General features: G+C 42.0%; 1 protein-coding gene across 1 annotated transcript in view; it reads left to right on the plus strand.

Annotated features, from left to right (window-relative positions):
* Positions 1 to 19,469, plus strand: part of LOC112071415 (neuronal growth regulator 1) — a 119,433-nt gene extending 99,964 nt beyond the window's left edge. Inside the window, exon 4 of the mRNA XM_024138875.2 lies at positions 11,550 to 19,469. Within this exon, the coding sequence (XP_023994643.2) occupies positions 11,550 to 11,650 (101 nt within the window). The 3' untranslated portion in view covers positions 11,651 to 19,469. The remainder of the gene's footprint in view (positions 1 to 11,549) is intronic.
* Positions 19,470 to 24,566: the final 5,097 nt, after the last annotated feature.

Here is a 24,566-nt window from a genome sequence, read left to right on the forward strand (position 1 = left end):
GCGTAACTATTCACCTCCCCAAAGTCAATACTTTGTAGAGCAACCTTCTGCTGCAATTACAGCTGGAAGTCTCTTGGGGTATGTCTCTATGAGCTTGGCACATCTAGCCACTGGGATTTTTGCCCATTCTTCAAGGCAAAACTGCTCCAGCTCCTTCAAGTTGGATGGGTTCCGCTGGTGTACAGCACTATTTAAGTCATACCACAGATTCTCAATTGGATTGATGTCTGGGTTTTGACTAGGCCATTCCAAGAAATTTAAATGTTTTCCCTTAAACCACTTGAGTGTTGCTTTAGCAGTATGCTTAGGGTCCTTGTCCTGCTGGAAGGTGAACTTCCGTCCCAGTCTCAAATCTCTGGAAGACTGAAACAGGTTTCCCTGAGCAATTTCCCTGTATTTAGCGCCAGCCAACATTCCTTAAATTCTGAACAGTTTCCCAGTCCCTGCCAATGAAAAACAACATGGTTTTCTTGGGGTGATGAGAGGTGTTGGGTTTGCGCCAGACATAGCGTTTCCCTTGATGGCCAAAAAGCTCAATTTTAGTCTCATCTGACCAGAGTACCTTCATCCTAGATACCGGAAGGTTGCTACATCGAATCCCCGAGCTGACAAGGTAAAAATCTGTCGTTCTGCCGCTGATCAAGGCAGTTAACCCGCTATTCCTAGGCCGTCATTGAAAATAAGAATTTGTACATAACTGACTTGCCTAGTTAAATAAAGGTAAAATAAAATACAAAAATCCATARGTTTGGGAGTCTCCCACATGCCTTTTGGCGAAACCAAACATGATTGCTTATTTTTTTCTTTTAGCAATGTTTTTTTCTGGCCACTCTTCCGTAAAGCCCAGTTCTGTGGAGTGTACGGCTAAAAGTGGTCCTATGGACAGATACTCRAATCTCTGCTGTGGAGCTTTGCAGCTCCTTCAGGGTTATCCRTTTTCTCTTTGTTGCCTCTCTGAATAATGCCCTCCTTGCCTGGTCCGTGAGTTTTTGTGGGCGGCCCTCTCTTGGKAGGTTTGTTGTGGTTCCATATTATTTCCYTTTTTTTATAWTGATTTCTTGGTGCTCCGTGGGATGTTCAAAGTTTCTGATATTTTTTTARAACCCAGCCCTGATCTGTACTTCTCCACAACTTTGTCCCTGGCCTGTTTGGAGAGCTCCTTGGTCTTCATGGTGCCYCTTGCTTGGTGGTGCCCCTTGCTTAGTGGTGTTGCAGATTCTGGGCCTTTCAGAACAGGTGTACAGTTGACGTCTGAAGTTTACATACACCTTAGCCAAATACATTTAAACTCAGTTTTTCACAATTCCTGACATTTAATCCAAGTAAWAATTCCCTGTCTTAGGTCAATTAGGATCACCACTTTATTTTAAGAATGTGAAATTTCAGAATAATAGTAGAGAGAATGATTTATTTAAGCTTMTATTTCTTTCATRACATTCCCAGTGGGTCCAAGCTACTCAATACTGCCCCTGCAGCCACCAGAGGTTAAGGCAGTTACAGTATATACTATTAAAACTATTACATGACATTACTTTTCACAACACATTAAGTGTCTGCCCTTCTTGGGCGGTGAGCGTAGAGGAACTCGAAAGGAGAACCCTGTGGAGGACTGGGGCACTTCATGAATGGGAAAGAGGACATGAGGCAGTAGATGATCCCTGTCCTTTCCTTGGTCCGACGCTCTTTTCAACATTCTATTTGAGGGTCTGGTTGAACTACTCTACCAGTCCATCAGTTTGTGGATGGTAGACCGAAGTCGCAACTATTTGATCCTCAGGAGCTWACACATGTCCCACATGATCCTTGACAGGAAAGGGGTCCCCTGGTCCATCAGGATTTCTCTAGGAAGGCACACTCTGGCGAACATATGTACCAACTCCTTGGCTATAGCCTTGGCGGTGATGGTTCTTGGGGGAATCGTCTCCGGGRACCTGGTGTCGTAGTCTACCACCACCAGGATATGTTGTATCCTCGTGCAGACTTTGGGAYAGGTCAAACTAGGTCTATCCCTATTCTATCAGATGGGGTCTCAATGCTGGGTAGCGGAATGAGAGGAGCTCAGGAATGCCCTACTGGGGCAGTCAGTTGACAGGTGTGATACATCCGAAAGTAACGTGCCATGTATATTCCGTGCCAGTAAGACTTCTGTAGGATCCGTTCCCTTGTCTTTTCCTCACCCAAAATGAGCGCCCACGGCGTAAGAGTGGGCCAGTTAGAGAACAACTGGAACATACACTTTGGGCACTAGGAGCCCTGTAGACCCTGTAACCCTGTAGTAGCCCTTGACGAAAGACGAAGTGAGAAGTCACCAAAGGCCAGTCTCCCAGGACTTTACCATCCACCTCCTGGACCCTTTCTAAGGCACTTGCGTGGTTTTGGTCTCTCTAATTGATAAGTAGAGGGAGGCTCACCTTCCACATCAGCGGGATCTCTGCTGTCATCAGGCTGGTCTGGTTGTGCAGCATCACCCAGCAGCACCTTCAATTACCTRTGCTGCAAGAACAGTTTTTAGTATGTTGCCCCTTCTGAGCAGGCATCAAAGGCTTGGGTCTATGAGTGTGGTGAAGAACAGAGGAGGTGCGAAAGGCATTTTTGCTTACCCCAGCAGCCTCAAAGACTGTCTCAAATCACGGGCAGTTTCGACCMAGGAGCAGAGGGGTTATAAATTCTGGCATCACCTCTGCAATGACCATTCGTGCCACACAATCAGTMTTGAGCCGGATGCAAGCTGTCGGTATGTCKCGGATGTCCCAATGGATACAGGTGAGGGGTAGGGTGTTGTGGTTTCGAAGAGACCCTACAGGAATCCACTCTGGGCATATCAGGGTGTTGGAATTGCCACAGTCCAAGAGAGCCATTAGGTTATGGGAGCCCACCTGCACTAGATACTGGCAAGTGGGTACCTCACTTCCCCCCTCCCTCAGGTCTAGCAGGTGGCAATCCCTGGTGTGAGGGGGTTGGCCAGCTARCCTTGGGTTTATAGTCATTGGCTCATCTGTTAGTCGCCACTAATGAGTATTGTCTCCTTTGGCACCACATTTTCCGCACCAGCCAACATTATGTCGCTTCTCTCTGGCTGGGAAGTAAGCGGTTGTTTTCAGAAGCTCATATTTTCTTGAGTTAAAATGTTGTGTTATATAGGTGGAGGTTGTTCCTGTTTGTTAATTTAAGTGCATCTTTTGAGGCCTCCAACTTTTCCACCAGCTGAATCATGTCSTGGTAAGTCTTATGGCATTGTTTGGTGGCTGTGCAGATKATAGGGAAGGCCTCTCATGAACTGATCCAGGACAACTTTGTCGATCACCTCATCCACAGAGTTGCCTTGTGGCTTCAGCCATTTTTTTCTGCTATGATATTGGAGGTCTGTTGACTGACTCCATGAAGATTTATGAGTTGTCCCAGCATGTTTTTCAAGTTTCCAACTCCATGATTAAACATGGTTCCACTCTTATGCAAAAATAAACAGAATAAAAAAAAAATGTGTTCACTCAGGTGCACGCATTCTCCACCATATGTCGGGAAGAGTGGGTGTTCCCGACTACACAAGTGGCAATGAGTAAACACAACAAAATGCTTTTACTTTAGCTTTTAGTGTCTCTGGSATTCTAGTCCACAAGCCATTCAAGCAAGAGGGTGGTTAAAGATGGTGGCCACRTGTAGTCTCTTGCGRCCATAACTCTCATTCTGAGGAGTCTGTGGAAGGAGAGAGAAACACAGTGTKAGTGGGAGAGTAGGCGCACTGTCGCTGTGCCTTCCTAACTGCTCCACTTGAGTGAGGTCCAGGCTGCGGTCTTGTGCCAGTCAGTTGATTCATCCTGCACAGGTGTGTTGGGTGAGCGGAGCTGTGGTGCTATCTTCGGCTGGCCTGATCCTGAAGGTAGTGCAGCTTTCCACAGTGAGGAACTGAGTGCCACTGTCCACTGTCATGCAGCCAGTGCCYCTGTCCATGGTGCTGAAGTGAGTGCACCTGTCTCCTGTGCTGCGGTGGGTGGCTCTGTCCATGATGCTGRTGAGTCCTTCAGCCACAGTTATGCCCATGTCTCTCACGGTGCCACAGTGWCATTGTGATGTATGGGGTGGATGAAACCACACATGATAACAAACACATAAGGCAAGTGCTCACTACAATAAACCAACACAACCTGACACTCATTGACAACAAATACCATAAACTTAGTGGGCCTTAGCTGGCGTTCATTGTCCTCATATGTACCTATTTTGCTACCACCCATGGGTGGCCAGCCCATGTGACACCTGAACTGGACTCGCATGTGAAGAATGAGCTCTCATGTTGTGGTGACTAATGCATTGGTCTGGTAAACTGTTCAGTAATATTATTATATATTTTATTGTTTTATTTCACTMTGTCCTTTATTGTTGGAGCTCAAGAATGGCTACTTTGTCTCCTCACCCTGTTAGGACACAATGATGTCTTGGCCACCTCAAAGACTTTGAATCAACCTTGCACACTTAGTTTCAGTGAGGAAAAGATGGGAAAGAGGAGCTGTACATATACGCTACTAGAGTAGCTGACTGTTGTATTACAGGTTGCTTTCCTATAACTTGGTTATGCTACTACGTGCTTTTGTCCTGAAAAACATGAACACCCTTTGAAACGCTAGTTGGCTTCAGCTATTTAACACAACAGGGGCATGGCAGTGCCACTCACAGTCCGAGTTATACCAAAAGTTGTATGAAACCCTTTTAAAGAGGAATAACACAACACAAAATAAACCAGGGCAATTTATATGCAGGCGATGGTGTTTGAATGTAATTATYTTGGCCATATTGGATTCTGAATAAAATAGAGTTACACCAAAACTGTCGTCATGTGCATGAGTGATATTGTATTTTGGACGCCATAATGGATTTGAGACAAAATCCAGGGTGGCCACAAATACAATCTGTAGTGGCCCCCTGACTAAATCACAATAGCAGGGGCTAAAGATATKAAATGAAGGAACCGTGGACCCCAAAACATTTAATTTCAATGTCTGAGCRCACTTGTTTTCCTTAGATAACGGCGCGGAAGAATATTTTGTACATAATGTTTCTTCCACCGTGTCTTATGACCGAAAAGGGCTTCTTGATATCAAGGCAGTGATTATTCACCCCGTACTGGAGGAATTCTTCTTCTTCCACGAGTCGGATGAGAAGGATTTACTCCAGACACCCGACAAGGCCCTCACCACCGTCATTTGAAGGAGGAAAAGACAGAGATATTGTGGACGACGGTCTGGGTGCCTTGTAAGGATCCGTCGCTGAGAGGGTAATCTACCTTTTACCATCGGCCCTAGTAGCCAATTTACAATCAATCGATAATAAAATAGAKGATTCACAAGCACGTATATCCTACCTACGGGACATTAAAAACTGTAATATCTTATGTTTCACCGAGTCGTGGATGAACGACAACATGATTAACATACAGCTGGTAGGTTTTAAGCTTTTTAAGCAGGATAGAACAGCGGCCTCTGGAAAGACGAGGGGCGGTGGCCTATGCATATTTGTAAACAACAGCTGGTGCACGAAATCTAAGGAAGTCTCAAGGTTCTGCTCGCCTGAGGGAGAGTATCTCATGATAAACTGTAGACCYCACTATTTACCAGAGTTTACATCAATATTTTTCGTTGCTGTCTATATAACACTTCAGACTGATGRTGGCACTAAGACCGCACTCAATGACCTGTATACAGCCATAAGCAAACAGAAAAATCGCTCATCCAGAGGCGGCCCTCCTAGTGGCTGGGGACTTTAATGCAGGGAAACTCAAATCAGTTTTACCTCATTTCTATCAGCATGTTAAATGTGCAACCAGAGGGAAAAAAAACTCTAGACCACCTTTACTCCACACAGAGATGCGTACAAAGCTCTCATACGCCCTCTATTTGGCAAATCTGACCATAATTCTATCCTCCTGATTCCTGCTTACAAGCAAAAACTAAAGCAGGAAGCACCAGTGACTCGGTCAATAAGAAAGTGGTCAGATGAAGCTGATGCTAAGCCACAGGACTGTTTTGCTAGCACAGACTAGAATATGTTCCGGGATTCTTCCAATGGCATTGAGGAGTACACCACATCAGTCACTGGCTTCATCAATAAGTGCACCGATGACGTCGTCCCCACAGTGACCAAACGAGCTAAATTACTTCTATGCTCGCTTCGAGGCAAGTAACACTGAAACATGCATGAGAGCACCAGCTGTTCCGGACGACTGTGTGATCACGCTCTCTGTAGCCGATGTGAGTAAGACCTTTAAACAGGTCAACATTCACAAGGCCGCATGGCCAGACGGATTACCAGGGCATGTACTCCGAGCACGTGCTGACCAACTGGCAAGTGTCTTCACTGATATTTTCAACCTTTCCGTGACTGAGTCTGTAATACCAACATGTTTCAAGCAGACCACCATAGTCCAGGTGCCCGAAAACACTAAGGCAACCTGCCTAAACGACTACCGACCCGTAACACTCACGTCTGTAGCCAGGAAGTGCTTCGAAAGGCTGGTCATGGCTCACATCAACACCATTATCCCAGAAACCCTAGAACCATTCCAATTTTCATACCGCCCCAAACAGATCCACAGATGATGCAATCTCTATTGCACTCAACACCTCCCTTTCCCACCTGGACAAAAGGAACACCTATGTGAGAATGCTATTCATTGACTACAGCTCAGCGTTCAACACCATAGTTCCCTCAAAGCTCATCAATAAGCTAAGGACCCTGGGACTAAACACCTCCCTCTGCAACTGGATCCTGGACTTCCTGATGGTCCGCCCCCAGGTGGTATGGGTAGGGAACAAACTCCACGCTGATCCTCAACAGGGGGCCTCTCAGCACATCCACCACGCTCAACAGGGGGCCTCTCAACACATCCGCCACGCCGATCCTCAACAGGGGGCCTCTCAGGGGTGCTTGCTCCGTCCCCTCCTGTACTCCCTGTTCACTCATGACTGCATGGCCAGGCATGACTCCAACACCATCATCAAGTTTGCCGATGACACAACAGTGGTAGGCCTGATCACCGACAATGATGAGACAGCCTATAGGGAGGAGGTCAGAGACCTGATCGTGTGTTGCCAGGACAACAATATCTCCCTCAACGTGATCAAGACAAAGGAGATGATTTCGGACACCAGGAAAAGGAGGACTGAGCACGCCCCCATTCTCATCGACAGGGCTGTAGTGGAACAGGTTGAGAGCTTCAAGTTCCTTGGTGTCCACATCACCAACAAACTATCATGGTCCAAACACATTTAGACAGTTGTGAAGAGGGCACGACAAAGCCTATTCTCCCTCYGGAGACTGAAAAGATTTGGCATGGGTCCTCATATCCTCAAAAGGTTCTACAGCTGCACCAGCGAGATCATCCTAACTGGTTGCATCACTGCCTGGTATGGCAATTGCCCGGGCTCTGACCGCAAGGCACTACAGATGGTAGTGCGTAAGGCCCAGTACATCACTGGGGCCAAARWTCCTGCCATCCAGGACCTCTATATCAGGCAGTGTCAGAGGAAGGCCCTACAAATTGCCYAAGTCTCTAGCCACCCTAGTCATAGACTGTCCTCTRTGCTACCGCATGGCAAGCGGTACCGGAGCACCAAGTCTTTGTCCAAAAGGCTTCTTCACAGCTTCTACCCCCAAGCCATAAGACTCCTGAACAGCTAATCAAAGGGCTACCCATACCCCTCTTTTACGCTGCTGCTACTCTCTGTTCATAATCTATGCATAGTCACTTTAACTCTACCTACATGTACATATTACCTCAATTGCCTCAACTAAACTGTGCCCCCGCACATTGACTCTGTACCGGTGCCCCCTGTGTATAGCCTCGCTTGTTATTTTAGTGRTGGTATTTAATTAATTGTTTCTTTTATTTTCTATTTTCTATTTTTTTACTTATCTATTTTCTTTTTTTCCTAACTTCTTAAAGCATTGTTGGTTAAGGGCTTGTAAGTAAGCATTTCACTGCAAGGTCTACACCTGTTGTATTCGGCGCATGTCTAGAGGCGAAAGAAACGCACACCTATTTAGGCGAGGTGCTGGCTAGCGGAGTGGAATGCTTAAAAAAATAAAGGACACACTCTAGGAGCTCAGATGCAAAAATATTTACTTCCAATGTTTTGACAGACAAGCTGTCTTCATCAGSGTATAATGACAAACACTGCGTGATGACTCATTTATATATATTTATATATATGTTGCCAAATTGTATCTATGATCGGGAGCTTCCATTTATGTTTTTTGTATGCTATTTTAACATATGAGAATTAACCAATGATATCAGGCCACACCCGGCCATGATTAGACACCTTTGTGTCTTTTGACACTATATAAATGAGTCATCCCGCAGTGTTTGTCATTATACCCTGATGAAAACAGCTTGTCTGTCGAAACGTTGGACATAAATATTTTTGCATCTGAGCTCCTAGAGTGTGCGGCTCTCCTTTATTTTTTTATGTATTCGGCGCATGTTGACACATACAATTTCATTTGATTTGATTTTAGAGTCGATAACTATAGCACGACATCGAAAGACGCGTAACTATATGTATTCTTGTCAGYCAGGACCGTACAGCACTAAATGAGAGCAACTTTGACTTAGAAAGTTGTCTCGCTACCAAAACTTTGATATGTCCGCATATTTTGTCTCTGCGCTTACAGGTCTATATTTCTAAGATGCATTAAGATATCCTAATGTTGTTCGGTTTGTGTATGTAGGACAGACAATTGACTACTTGTATTCCTCATTTTTGACAAAATCAGAGCTTGCAATWTTGGGTTACATGAGCTTATGTGGCCCACCACCCCTCCAGCCTGGCATCATTCTGGATGTTTTGAGTTTGGAGGGTGTGTCACAATAGCTATAAATTTAACCACTTRTGCAGCAGAATTTTTTTTCACAACCATCCTTTTCATTAATGGGAGACATTAGAGATTGAAAACAAATCCTGGTTGTGTTTTGTTCTGCCTCAGGTATGGGTATCTAAAAAATGTGGATGCTTTGCCACTAGCCTATTTCCTTTTGGAACGTGCTTTTCTCTGAACAGGCTTGACTCATCGCCTTGTTTTCTGTGTGATATATTGTCTTGGATTCTAGTGCTTCATTGTAGCTTTGCTGATGTACATGCACAATTATATCTCTCTCTCTCTCTTTCCCTCTTCCTTWCCCCCTCCCCTCTCCCCTCTCCATCCCTCCCTCCCATTCCCTTCATGTTAAAAGCTGAGAGGAATCGTGTTCGAGGCAGATCCTGGTTGGGGAGTTAATTAAAATGGCAAGTTGCAACCCACACAGTCAAAACAATAGATGCCCGGTTTAGAAAAGGCGCAGGGGGATATTAAAACAAGCACAAAATAAAGCATTGCTAAGAAGCAGGTAATATAGACTCTCTTTAATTACTTCTGCTCGAGAAGGGTATGGTGTTTGTTGGCACACTTGACTMTAGACCAGAAAAAACACTCAGGATAGATGTTTTTATTATGCACATGTGCTTAAAAAAAAGAGGCGAAAAAGAAAATTGTACAGGAGATTACGCTGATTGTGCTTTTGACCCAGCAGCCATGCCATGCCATGTCCACAGCTCGGATAAGGAATCCTATAGCCGAGAAGGGGAAGAGGATCTGCTTATATGGCCCCCGAATTATTTTGTAAGCAAGGCTACACAATGCACACTCAAGCTCCGGCAATAGGGCCATGCAGGACATGAGCTGTTGCCATGGTAACCATCTCGGCTCTAGCAGCCCAGGAAAACTGTGTCATTATCCTCCGCTATGGATGGGAGCAAAGCGAGAAAGAGAGAGGCTGCAGTCCACAGCCTGCTCATGCATCTTACAAACCCCCATCACAATTTGCACAATTTTCTCTCCTCTATTCAAACCTTTCTTTTTTTGCTTTCCATTTGTTGGAGAGTACAGTTTTCACAGTAATAGGTAAACAACAAGCATAATACCAGAGCAAAATTCGGGAAAAATTGCAGGCTGAAATGYGATGTGTAGCTTTTCACATTTGCTGTCAAATTTCTGTAATTCACAAAAATAACTGTCACCACCAAGTTGTTTTGTGAACACCAACAAATTGAAATATGTACTACACTTTCCTGTCATTAAGCAACTCACCACATGACACTAAGATATATAATCCACGACAGGATCTTATTGAATTCAAACACAAAATAAATTGACAACAGCTCAACATATAAAATACAGAGGTGTGTGGACAAATCTGAAGACATTTGTAGAAGTTGTTGCAGTGTGTGTTTGCTTGCGTGTATGTCAGAGAGTAAGTAACTGCTTGCGTATACACCAGTGCAGTATGTATATGCAAACCAATGTCCACATCGGAGGAATTACATGCGGCACTAATTACATAGGTGTGTAAATAGAGGCACCCTACTGTGATGGGCTGTGCTCCACATGATTTCCCCAGGTAGAGCTGAGCCTGCCTGGTAGCACGTGTGTGTGTCTGTGTGTGTCTGTGTGTGATCCTCCCCCTCCCTCAAAATGAAAGCCTTTCCATTCCTTCCTGCTCGAAAGCATCTCTCCAGAGACCAGAGAGATGTGTTTGCTCATGAAGCACCACTGTACTAGTGTCCACTGGTCAGGATCKGAATTTCCTTGGAAACAGCAGATGGCACAGCTGCGTCTGATTAACACATTCGAATACCACATTCATGTAGKATTTGTTGCTTCCTTCCCTCCTCTCCTTCTTCCCTTGTTGCCTATTTTACCMACAGTGTCAATATCAGTCACACGTATGTTTCCGCGTACACGAAAGGACTCGATAGAGGGAAGGAATATGGTTGACACATTCATTGAGATGTCGAAATGCAGCCTTTTAAGAGTGTATTAGGTCTTGGCCGTATTCTATTTAAATGCAGAGCCCTTCATCACACCCTCATAAAATGTGTCTGTCCCAAAGTATTTTTCCTCTTTTGACTATTGGATTAGTCATCTTTCTTTTCAGGCAGGGGTCCTAAATGTGTGATATATACTTGACACTCGTATTTGACCAGGCAGTGAACAGAGTAGCAAGTGTTTACGTTTGTACTGGTAACATACTGTAGTCTGGCTATTTTGGGTTCTTTCCACTGGTCAGGATCATCATTTCCGTAGAAAGCAGAGAGCACAGCCGTGTCTGACTAGCACATTCGAGCGCCACATTCAAGTAGAATAAGTTTCCTTTCCTCCTCTCCTCGTTCCCTGTTACCTCTTTTACCCACTGTGTCAATATGAGAGTCACACGTATGTTTCCACATGTATAAAAGGACTCAATAGAGGGAAGGAATATGGTTTAAACATGAATTGAGATGTCAAAATGCAGGGTTTTAAGAGTGTCTTAACACAGCGAGGACATTGTTTCTTGGAACAGAATGGATTTGTTTGTCATCGYACTCACAATCGTCGTAAGAGCTTAGGTAAACGGTAGCAGTTATTGGTGGTTTGCTAACGACTGAAACAAATGACTGAACAAAATGACTGAAAAAGAGGTGCGGTGTGGTGAAAGTGCAATCATACTAATCAGTGTGTCTCTTGTTTCCTGCCCGCAGCGCCAAACACTGCGCCGTATGGGAGTACAGGAAGAGCGGAAGTCCTGCTGGCCTGTCGGTACCTGATCCTGGCTCTCTCCTCCTTCATCAGTGTGTACTAGTGGAAGGGCAGCCATACACAATGACTGTAAAGAGCCCTTCAAGCATTTATGAATCCTTTGACAATGCTCATGTCTGGATCAAATCTGGTACAGTTTGTTGAAAGCAGTGTGGGATATAATCAGCATTACTTATGTGGGGATGATCGTTTTATTTCTGTGGAATTTCTCATCATGTAAATACTTAAAAATCGTTAGTTTTTTTTATTTTGATTGTCCACTTTGTGAATCAGTGCTCATTGTCCCCTTTCAAAGACCATGAAAGCTCCGAAATGAGTTATTTTATTATTCTCTCACCAGGAGGTGGTGATGCGGAAATTGACATTTTCATCTCAGTTTTTGTAAATGGCTCAAAAGATGCCATTGTGTGTCCCTCAATACATCAATGCATCATTTCCATACCAATGTTGTGGCCAGTATTGAAAGTATACAGGGTTAAAAAGGAAAGCATCATTTTAGATACCATTCATTACAAATTAAGGTTAGAGCATGGTAGAATGATGACATATTTTGAGATGTGCTATTATAATAATACAATAGCTGAAATGCTGCACAATAGACATTGGAAAGGGAACATTTCAGACATATTTGATCTTGGCCATATTCTATTTGAATGCAGAGCCTTTCATCACACCCCCATAACATGTTGTCTGTCCCAAAGAATTTTTCCTTTTTTGACTATTGGAATAGTAATCTTTCTTTTCAGGCAGGGGTCCTAAATATATGATATATACTTGACACTCATATTTGACCAGGCAGTGAACAGAGTAGCAAGTGTTTACGTTAGTACTGGTAACATACTGTAGTCTGGGGGGGGTAATTTAATTTACATAATTACCATTTAATCAGAAAACAGCTCACTCATTTTCAATACTGAAGGGAAGACAGTTTTCCTCTCTGAGGACAATAAAGTTTAAGTTTACAGTTTTTCATTTGTATTTCTATGGTTTGAGAGAGATGCGTTTACAAGTTTACAGAGGTCCTGAACATGAAGGGATACTTAGGTATTAGTAAAGATCTTCCAATATAGTAAAGTTTAAGACAACATTTAACGCTGACTAACTATGGATCTCGACAGATGGAAATATTTTCCAATCCCGAAATTTACAAATAACATTAGCCTTCTAATTTAAGATCAAACTTTTAAATAACCAAGATGGGTTTGGTAAATGGAGGATAAAGAGGATTTATGCATTATGATGTGTTTCAGTTTGAGTTTTATGAATCATATCTTCCACAGGACAAGGGAATTATGTCTGCCAACTTCTTAAAACACAGATTGGTCTAATGAACAAAACGTGTACTATAAAACCGGAGACAACATAGCCATCGAGATATAAATCTGAAAGCACAAATACTGTACTTGCTGTTATTTTTGATTGTGTAGTGTTTTGTTTTTAAAATATATAGTGAAGACATTTTTGTTTTGGTTAATTTTCTGTTTTTATTATTTTGTTTGTACTGGAATTGTTTTCAGCCTGTTTTGTGGTATATGAAAATACTGCACCATATAATCTTGTTTAAATGTAAGTATGATGCAAAATGGGTCAGAATTATATTTATTATCTTCCTTTGTGAAAACACTGTAAAAAACAACAACAAAAAAACGATTTAAAACGTGAATCTGGATATGTGAAATTACTTCAATGAAACACAGTATGGCATAGTTTATAATGTTGTCAATTAATTTAGATGCCATCACTGTTGTTGATTCTTGTCAAAACAATAGATTAAAAAAGAGATGTTTGCAATCTAATTATCTACTTTTTGAAACTGAGGTGGTGTGAACCAATATAACAGTATAATAGAAATGAGTCAATTGTGTGTATATTTGGAGAAAATAGGATTCCTTTTGATCTTATTGGTAGAGCCGGTGTGTAGTTTAGTTTTCACACACTTGTTTGATGATGTGCAGAGAGTATGATTGTGCTGCATGTCAAAATTAACCTGTGTTTTAAGGTGGCCAGTTTACAAATAATCAATACTTTTATGGGTAAAACCAGTTTTAAGAATGTTTCAGCTCTATGACAAAAAAAAGAGCATTGCATACTAAAACTCACCAGGCTACATCCATTTGTGTTTTGTTTGAATCTAACTTGAGTATTTATGTGACAATACTGTGTTGCTATTTTCAAGTCTTAGTAAGAGTGGCACATTGGTGACAGCATGGAGTGTGTTGGTTGCCTGTCTAAGCAGCTCAGAACATGGAATTATTTCATCATGTAAAATGTACTGTGTGTTCATTATTTTGATTATACAATTTGGCATTAACCAAGACCATTTATATAGTCACTATTATTTGCAATTTCCTGATGTTTCCTGATGTTAACAGACTTAAAATTACACATTTGAGTTAAAGAGCAACTGCCCCTAAAAACAAACGTCTCCTTTTAAAAACAGCCTATGCGGTATCGATTTAAGTAAACAGGATCATTTAGATCATYAAGTCAGTCTTGTCCAAAACCGAGATTTGCGAGATGATAGGAAAACATMTTATGTAATGGAATGAAGGGTACCGTAACAGTTTTRCTTGGGTTGGGTTTATTTCAACCCTGCCCACAGCTGGCAGCACTCAAGTAATCATCAATTCAGAGTGCAGCTCCACGCGGACCGATCTTAATGCCCATGGTCAATTTGGTTTGACATTCGATATCCCTATTGGGCATTTCAATAGCTCCGAATTTCAATAACTTAACCTCAAACCAACAATAAATTGTAGAAATTCATATACAAATATTGAAAGCATTCAATGAGACTAAAAGGTGTCCAACATAAAAATATTGTCCCATTTACATTCTGTCATTTTTTTGACAGTCCCTAACTAGCCCCAAAGATAGGCTATCCACAGTCAAACCAACTCTGCCACAGTCCCACACCAGCCAGCTGAAGCTAATTGGTGAATGAAGTTGGCTAGCGATAGCTAGCCTCGGCAATTTCGAGTTACAAGACCTGGTTAGACTGTTTCAAGTTATCTAGAACYGGGTTTTCCAAACTTGGTCCTGTGACCCCGCTGGGTGCATATTTTGAGTGAATGTGCAAACACTTGCCACGTGTGAACACACAAAAAAAAAATTCTTCACAAAAGTAGTGCTGTCTGTAGCACAGGTAAACAAAAAAAWTATAATGATCCCTCCCCCCTCCATCTATTGAGATGTTTCCTAGACAGTGTTTGATGCGGACACCACTGTGCCACAGTCCACTATACCAATCCAGGATGCATTTGGGTAAAAAGCTTGTGCTGTTTAAATTAGACTAACATACCTGGGTCATGTTCATTAGGGTACACAACAGAAAAAACGCTTTAAAATGTTTTGCAATGGAAAACTAAATTGAGTGTTTCTTATTGGACAGGAAGGAACAGGGTTTCTTTTTTGACAAAGAGATAAATTAACATGACTTTTCCACTCTAACTTTAAGAGGTGGGRCACAACAACAGTTGTAATTTCAACAGAGGATAATCCAAATCAGAGTACATTTGAAAACCAAGGTTGTGTTTATTAGGCTTGAACCATGTTCATTCCTCACTTTGTCAAAAATGAGGCCCTGGCACACATCTGCAGAGGTTATCCCCCTGTGAATAAGGTGACCTGTCTCTGTGCTAGCTGTTAACAGAAAATCATTCAGCTTTCACATTTCAGATAAGAGGATATTTAAGTATTCATGCAATTACGACCAGGCCAAGCTCTGACTTTTCCCTTGAGTTTTACCACTGCAGTATTGGGGACGACTTKAAAGAGTGTTCTTCAACTCACCTGATATTGTGATAATCCCTCAATTTAAACGTTCAACGCTTTGAATACAGAATAGAAGGCATTGTTTTGAATAATGAAACAACAGCTGTCAAATGAGTCCACAAGGGGAACAAGTAATGTACTGAATGTGCCTTTAAAGTATTTAAATAATACGTTAGATACCATATCCTAGCCTCATTTATAAAACAATTATTGCACCTCTAGATAAGGCCCTTGGAGAAAGGTCATTTACAGGGCATAAGTATTTCAACAAAATCAAAAGATTCATGATTGCTTAATCATTCCACATCTTGAATTCGCTGTATGTTATCGCTTAAACATCACCAGTCATATTAAGCTGTTCAATAATACAAGCAATGTGCTACATGCAGGTTAAGATCATTTGATCAGATGTGGATAATTTCCCCCATTTTGTCTGCAACTATTTGCTTGTATTGGGTTTATGTGGTAAAATGTAAAAAATAAAAAATAAATGATCAGGCTTCATACAGTGTTTCATTGCAGTATGCTGTGAAAACAGTTGATTTCTTGTAGATAGTGTAATAGTTACATTCCAAGCAAAATACAGTAAAACAACACCCAGTTAGTCAAAAGCATCCTCAGCTAAAATCAATCCACATCGTTATAGGAAGTCAATGAGAGTATGGGCAAACCTTATTTAAGTGTGTTTTTATTGTATCTTTATAATTTGATTACTGATTACCSCTGCGTGGCTCCCGAGTGGCGCAGCGGTCTAAGGCCCTGCATCTCAGTGCTAGTGGTGTCACTACAGACCCTGGTTCGATCCTGGCCGTGATCAGGAGTCCCATAGGGCGGCGCACAATTGGCRCAGTGTRGTCCGGGTTAGGGGTGGGTTTGGCTAGGGTAGGCCATTGTAAAATAAGAATTTGCTCTTAACTGACTTGTCTAATTAAAAAATGACTGCACAATACTCAGAACTCAGGAAAGATACACCCATTTTTTTATGTMATATCGTTGGTGTGCATCTCTGAGCGATGTTCTATCAATTCCTGGGGTCATTTRATTGTGTATCTGAGCTATTGCCGTTCAAGCAGACAAAACTCGTCATACCAGCTGCCAATGGATAGAAAAGCATTTGACGTGTTAGTCATTTATCAGACTCTCTCTACAATTAGGGAKGTTTTCAGACCCCAAAAGTAGAATAATGTCAAGATGAGTCAATTTCTCATGTCATCTGTTGTGTAGATCCAGCCATATGCCTTTCTCTTTTCCATTAATTTGTAGTTGGGGCTTACAGATGGATCTACAAGGTACATGGTGTGGGACGTGGACTAATCTCAACATATGACAAACTTAGTTTTTGGAGTGAACTGTCAATTTAATGTGAAACTCAGTAGCTAATGTAAGATTCCATTGAATCACAGTGCCAAAACCGAAGTGCGTGGCCACTCCCGATTGTTATCTCATCAACACACACAATAGTAATTGAAACAGCATCATTTGTAAGTCTACTATTGTCTTGTAAAACATGTGTAACGGAGTTAASAACATACCATAACCTCACTCCACAGCTAGCTTGAAATGTCRCCGATGGCGCATCTTTTGTATAGCTAGAACAGTTTATATTTTGTCATGCGGGCGGTCACGTGTGTTGGCGAGGTAGAGGACGCTGGTTCAAGCCCAGTCAGAGGCAAGTTCAGGGAGGCAAAGCTTTTATGCTAACCTAGCACACMGGCGCCGGTTATACAATCATACTTAGACTAAATGACCCGGAAGAGTTATTTGACACTTGTTTATGCTATGTCAAAATTTSAGAATTTACATTGGTGACTGTTACTCAGGCTTTGAGTATTGAAAACAGTTTATTTCTTGTCCTCGAACAACTTGCTATTGCTTGATTGGCAGTATGAGAGGATATGCTGTTGTTTATCGAGATGATTAGGATGCTGTCCGGCCTCTTTCTCTCTTGCTTTTGCCTGGCTCTTCACAAAGGCATCTGRTGGCTGAGTGAATGGAGAATGGCCAGAGCCGTTCTGAGAGAGGCGATTCCTCTGACCCTGCGGTTAATAAAATCCTTCCTGTGCCTTTGTCAATTTTTACTGGCCGATTTTGTCAAACGCTGGAGGTGCTGCCTGCTCGGGCCCTCTGTGTCCACTCCCTGAGCAGCATACTGAGTAAAAACCTCTGTGTTTTTAAAGTACTCACATTCAACTCAGTGAATACGCTTGTAGCACAGCAGGCAAGAGCTCTCCTCGCCCCTGTCAACCCGAGCCACAGACCCCTTCTACATTTTTGATAACTGATCTTCAGGCGAGTCTTCATACAGCATTGTGTGGTGGAAAATAGTKATGTAAAAAAWAWATATATATATCTGGTTTGCAGTACCTGTCTTGAACTTTTCAAATTGTCCATTTTTTATTTGTGATTGGCATGAATTTATCTCGCTGTTGATAGTATCCTTTTCGACAGTACAATAGCTGCTAAAAGGTGGAACGTGTGGCTTTAAAAGGCATACTATGAAGTATTTGTCAATCTCTCCCTCAGTACTTTCACTGAGCTGGAAAATAAGTAGGCAAGGCACTGATGCAGAGACTCCGATAATGCTACATTTAAAAGCAAGCGATCTAATCATAGATAGTCTCCATGTGCAGTTGATGACTGAATCGCACAGTGAGAAATGTTTTTATGTAAACTTTGAGAGCAATTGTCAGTTTCAAAAAGGACCGAGCAGGGTGTTGTATAAAAAATATCACTATGAAACTAAATACAGTACAATCCAATTCGTTTTTTGTTATTGTGCCTCCGATGGCACATTTTATTGTTTSAGACTGAATGACATGGCAAATCCTGAGTTCTTGCCAGGATGATCTTTAAATCATTGATTTAATCATAACCAACAACCACATGATGTTGAGTGTAAGASGGAACAATTTATGACATTTCACTGAGCCATTAGTTTCTATGGAATGAAGCACAGAGTAGACAACAATTTGCTTTTTCACCCAGGCAACCTTTCAAAATCCACACACTATCATTATTCATTCGAAATTCGTGACATGCACACGGAAAATACACTTTTTTGTGTGTATTACAAGATTTTCATCACAACACATTTAATGTGTATTACACGATCTTCTTCATAACGCATTTGTGTACATTATACGAATTCCAATTTGTTGTGGCTAACGTTAGCTAGACTAGCTAGATGGCTAACATTAGCTAGGCTAGGGGTTAAGGTTAGGGTTAGGAGCTAGGGTTAGAGGTTAGGTAACATGCTAGCTAAGTAGTTAAGGGTTAAGGTTAGGGTTAAGGTTGGGAATTAGGTTAAAGGTTAAGGTTAGGGGAAGGGTTAGCTAACATGCTAAGTAGTTGCAAAGTAGCTAAAATGCAAAAGTTGTCGGTGATGAAATTCAAACACGCAACCTTCGGGTTGCTAGACATTCGCGTTATACGCTCAAACCAATCTCCTTCCTATTTTATCTGTCTTAATAAGTAACCTACCATCTTTATCTGTGATTGAAAATCGTGTACTGTACACTAAAGTATTGACTTGTGTGCCTGTCACGAATTTCCAATTAGCAAGTCTATTTCCTAATAATCTCTGATACTGGGGTCTTSGAAATATGAGGTGCAGCATTTCCTTGTCTTATATATCTTTCTCTCTGTACATATGTTTATTTCATTATAACCTTTTTTTTTTTACAACGATGTTGATGATTATGTGGAGTAGATGGTTACACCATAACAAAAAATATTTGTGTAGATAAAAAAAATGTGGCAATTTATTTCATCCTCAAATCATCATTTAGAAAATTTTGTGATGAGAAATTTGAAATGGTTATCTTTACTCAAATGTGTATGAAGGTCCTTTAGCCACCAGGGATATAGTTGTATATTTATAGGCTCTAGATCACTGGAATGACATATATGGCTTTAAGTGGCATTGATATATATTGATATTTGTCAACAACAAAAAAAATCATGTACTTTAATTACTTTAAAGCTTACATTGTGTATAGCACGTATGCAAGTTAATTTTCATCATGTTTGATGTAATTTTTGTAGCAGTGGTTTGATACTAATAAATGGCAGTTTATGATGGAACTGTAGGATGCTCTGTATTGTCTGATTTGAGCAGTGAAGTGACTTTTGGGCCACTGTCACCAGAGACACTGATATGTGCACGTTGTTATTTCACACAGAAATGTATGCAACATTTGTCTACCTAGACTATCGGTGCTCCGGTATGAAGAGTATCTCCAACAAGGCTGATTTTCACTGTCCAGCCAAATCAAGTACAAGTGGCCATTGACCGACACTTCAGCCCCTCTCAAATCATTAATAATGTCAGAGCTGAGAAGAGAGTGCTAAATCAGTGTGGTCGGTGGCTGAATAACTGACTGGAACCAAAATCTGGAGACAGCAAACCTCTGGGACCGGCGCTGACTAGTCCTGCTATACAGTCTAATTGCCCCCTTCCCACCCACACATCTAATTTGCAGTGGCCTGATYCAGAGTGCTACAGAGTACTGATGAAGGCTACATCACACTCTTTAGATCCCCCACGATTAAAAAACTGCCATGGTTTCACAGRTATTCTGTAGGTGTATAGAGCAATAATTATTCCAAACCATTGACTCTATTCAATCAGATCCGCTTAAGCCAACATCTATATAGCAGTGGAATTGTGTTAAAGCTATCAAATCCACAAGTGGCTTCTGGCGGATAGGAGTATATAATCCTGGTACCACTTCGGTAATAACTGGGTAATAAGATGGTAATAACTAAGTATTTACCAGGTAAGTAGCCAGTAARTACCATTAGTAGTTACCATGTTGTTTCCCCCCTTTCCAGACATCCCAACCAGCCCACAAACAGCACAAATCTTCAATCTTTGACCAAACTTTGCATATGCACTGTTCTTCAATGAAATCTACTTTATTATTTGGTTCATCTGACTCTGGGTAAGTAGAAATCTCGTACTATTGCCACAATCTCGCACTATCCCTTTTAAAAGTGCGTCTCGGCAGAAGTATATACAGTGCCTTCAAAAGGTTTTCACACCCCTTCACTTCTTCCACATTTTGTTGTGTTAGGGAGTGAATGTTATTTAAAATAACGTTTACATGGAGAAAATCGGAACTCMGAAACGAAAGTGGATGGCCCTCCTTTCAGAAAAATMTATTTGACCTAAACCCTCCCCGAACGCTTGAACAAAAACAACAAGTSACTCTCCCCTATACCCAAAATAATAATTCAAACGAGGTGMATAGCAGAGAAAATGTCACCGTTTACACTCACTTGTTGGACAGACCAGAGCCTTAGATATTTCGTTTTAGAAACTCTTCTTCGTCCCATAAGCATTAGATGGCAACGCCGGAATATTGATCATGCTCAGGACTGCGGGCCAGAAGGTTGTGGGTTTGCAGACCACCATGGACCAGAGTAGGGGTGGAAAGATCTCCTATAAAGTAAAAGCATTGCATGAATCTGTCATCGTATTTGCAGATCTAAGGAAAAAAAATATTTTATAAAGATTACAGTGCCTTGCAAAAGTATTCKTCCCCCTTGGCATTTTTCCTATTTTMTTGCATTGCAACCTGTAATTTAAATATATTTTTCTTCGGATTTCATGTAATGTACGTACAGTCGTGGCCAAAAGTTTTGAGAATGACACAAATATTAATTTCCACAAAGTTTGCTGCTTCAGTGTCTTTCAGTGGTGGGCCGTCAGGGCCAGCAAGGCCTTCTCTGCTGGCCTAAACATCATCAGAATATAATTTTTTTTTTAAATATATTTTCCCACAAATATGTATTAAATTATTCCCCAGAGTAAGAGTTATACTCTTCATAGCTTTCCTCTTGGTTGCACTGCTTCCAGCCCCAGGTTGAGATTTGGAAGGCTGGTCTTTATGTTAGATCTTTTATCCAATCATATTCAGCCATCATGTGTTGCCAGGGTTCTAAAATCTGCCCTCAGGCCTTCAGAATCAACAGTGCGGGCGCTTGTAGCTTAAAGTGAATGGAAATTAAAATTTAGTGTCAACCAATCAGCTTTAGAGTTGGCTATTGTACGCCTGCTGGCTGGCTCCAGTGTTACACAGGAGCCAGCTAGCAGGCGTAGTGCGTGCACGTCTTTTGATTGGATTACCAATATTGAGAGGAAGGTCCTATGGGCAGGTCTATGCAGAACCTCAAAACTAGGAAACTGAATTTGATAAATGAATTAATTTGCGTACTACTAAGCTGTTTTTTCAACCCACAATGGCGGAAGGAGGAGAAGATATCGATTTGGTCGAGGATATAATTATAACGCCATTCTCAAGACGAACTTTTCAAGAAAAGAGAGGTCGCCGGACGCCGACGCTACAAAGCCTGTCACAGGCGGGAAAGGGGTTCGTTCGCCACTTTCAAAGTTCCAACTACGAGCGCTATCAATGGCTCACAGGCTCCGAGAAGCACTGCAAACTGTACTGCTGGGAATGCCTATTATTTGCAAGTGATCGATTTGGTGTTTGGAGCCACACTGGCTTTGCAAACTTGAGTTTCTAACCAAGGCAGCAACGAGACACCAAAGTACGGCTGGGCACTTACAAGCAATGGTGCTTTTGAAAACTTTTGGGGACACCCGAGTGGATCTACAGCTCAARGAACAAGCGCGCAGGGCAACGGAGCTGCACAATGAAAAGGTGAAGAAAAATAGGGAAATATTGAAAAGACTCATTGATTGTGTCATGTTTTTGGGTAAACACTGTTTACCCACTGTTTATCACTGTCAATTTCAAAAATTGCGTTTCTGTCTAAATGTATAGTGTCTAGAGCCATGGCATCATAATGATGGTTATAAGAGGTGGATTAATTCGGGTGGGACTGTGTAGGACCTCACTGAAGGCCCAGGCCCCAGGCCCACGGCACGCCACTGGTGTCTTTAGATATTTTTGTCAGATGTTACTATGGAATACTGAAGTATAATTACAAGCATAAGTGTCAAAGGCTTTTATTGACAATTACATGAAGTTMATGCAAAGAGTCAATATTTGCAGTGGGTCTTTTTCAAGACCTCTGTGATCCYCCCTGGCCTGCTGTCAATTAACTTCTGGGCCACATCCTGACTGATGGCAGCCCATTCTTGCATAATCAATGCTTGGAAATTGTCKGAATWTGTGGGGTTTTGTTTGTCCACCAGCCTCTTGAGGCTTGACCACAAGTTCTCAATGGGATTAAGGTCTGGGGAGTTTCCTGGCCATGGACCCAAAATATTGATGTTTTGMTRCCCGAACCCCTTAGTTATCACTTTTGCCTTATGCAAGGTGCTCCATCAGGCTGGAAAAGGCTATGTTCGTCACCAAACTGTTCCTGGATGGTTGGGAGAAGTGGCTRTCGGAGGATGTGTTGGTACCATTCTTTATTCATGGCTGTGTTCTTAGGCAAAATTGTGAATGAGCCCACTCCCTTGGCTGAGAAGCAACCCCACACATGAATGGTCTCAGGACGCTTTACTGTTGGGCAGACACAGGACTGATGGAGCGCTCAGCTTGTCTTCTCCGGACAAGCTTTTTTCCGGATGTCCCAAACAATCGGAAAGGGGCTTCATCAGAGAAAATGATTTACCTCAGTCCCTCAGCAGTCCAATCCCTGTAGCTTTTGCGTAATATTAGTCTGTTCCGGATGTTTTTCCTGGAGAGAAGTGCCTTCTTTGCTGCCCTCTGGACACCAGGGCATCCTCCAAAAGTCTTCGCCTCAATGTGCATGGAGATGCACTCACACCTGCCTGCTGCCATTCCTGAGCAAGCTCTGTACTGTACTACCTTGCAGGTAACCACGGTTGACAGAGGGAGAACAATGATTTCAAGCACCACCCTCCTTTTGAAGCTTCCAGTCTGTTATTCGAACTCAATCAGCATGACAGAGTGATCTCCAGCCTTGTCCTCATCAACACTCACACCTGTGTTAACGAGAGAATCACTGACATAATGTCAGCTGGTCCTTTTGTGGCAGAGCTGAAATGCATTGGAAATGTTTTTGGSGGATTCTGTTTATTTGCATGACATAGAGGGACTTTGCAATTAATTAAAATTCATCTGATCWCTCTTCATAACATTCTGGAGTATATGCAAATTGCCATCATACAAACTGAGGCAGCAGACTTTGTGAACATTTTTATTTGTGTCATTCTCAGAACTTTTGGCCACGACTGTACACAAAATAGTCCAAATTGGCGAAGTGAAATWAAAAAATGTACTTGTTTCAAAAAATTCYAAAKAATAAAAAGCATAAAAGTGGGGCGTACATTTGTATTCAGCCCCTTTGCAATGAAGACCCTAAATAAGATCTGCTGCAGCCAATTACCTTCAGAAGTCACATAATTAGTTAAATAAAGTCCACCTGTGTGCAATCTAAGTGTCACTTGATCTCTGGATATATACACCTGTTCCGAAAGTTCCCCAGAGWCTGCAACACCAACAAGCACCAAGCAAGCGGCACCATGAAGACCAAGGAGCCCTCCAAACCGGTCAGGGACAAAGTTGTGGAGAAGTACAGATCAGGGTTGGGTTATAAAAAAATATCRGAAACTTTGAACATCCCACAGAGCACCATTAAATTCATTATAAAAAAAWAWAATAATATGTAACCACAACAAACCTTCCAAGAAAGGTCCGCCCACCAAAACTCATGGACCAGGCAAGGAGGGCATTAATCAGAGAGGCAACAAAGAGACCAAAGATTACTCTGAAGGAGCTGCAAAGCGGTGATTGGAGTATCTGTCCATAGGACCAKTTTAAGCCGTACATTCCACAGAGRTTGGCTTTACGGAAGAGTGGCCAGAAAAAAAGCRATTTCTTAAAGAAAAAAATAAGCAAACATGTTTGGTGTTCGCCAAAAAGCATGTGGGAGACTCCCAAAATGTATGGAAGAAGGTACTCTGGTCAGATGAGACTAAAATTGAGATTTRTGGCCATCAAGGAAAATGCTATGTCTGGCACKAACCCAATACCTCTCATCACCCCAAGAAAACCATGTTGTTCATGGGCAGGGACTGGGAAACTGGTCAGAATTGAAGGAATGATGGATGGCACTAAATACAGGGAAATTCTTGAGGGAAACCTGTTTCAATCTTCCAGAGATTTGAGACTGGGACAGAGGTTCACCTTCCAGCAGGACAATGACCCTAAGCCTACTGCGATTGCAACACTTGAGTGGTTTAA

This window comes from Salvelinus sp. IW2-2015, unplaced genomic scaffold, assembly GCF_002910315.2.
Source record: "Salvelinus sp. IW2-2015 unplaced genomic scaffold, ASM291031v2 Un_scaffold1610, whole genome shotgun sequence".
In the NCBI taxonomy this organism is placed as follows: Eukaryota; Metazoa; Chordata; class Actinopteri; order Salmoniformes; family Salmonidae; genus Salvelinus; species Salvelinus sp. IW2-2015.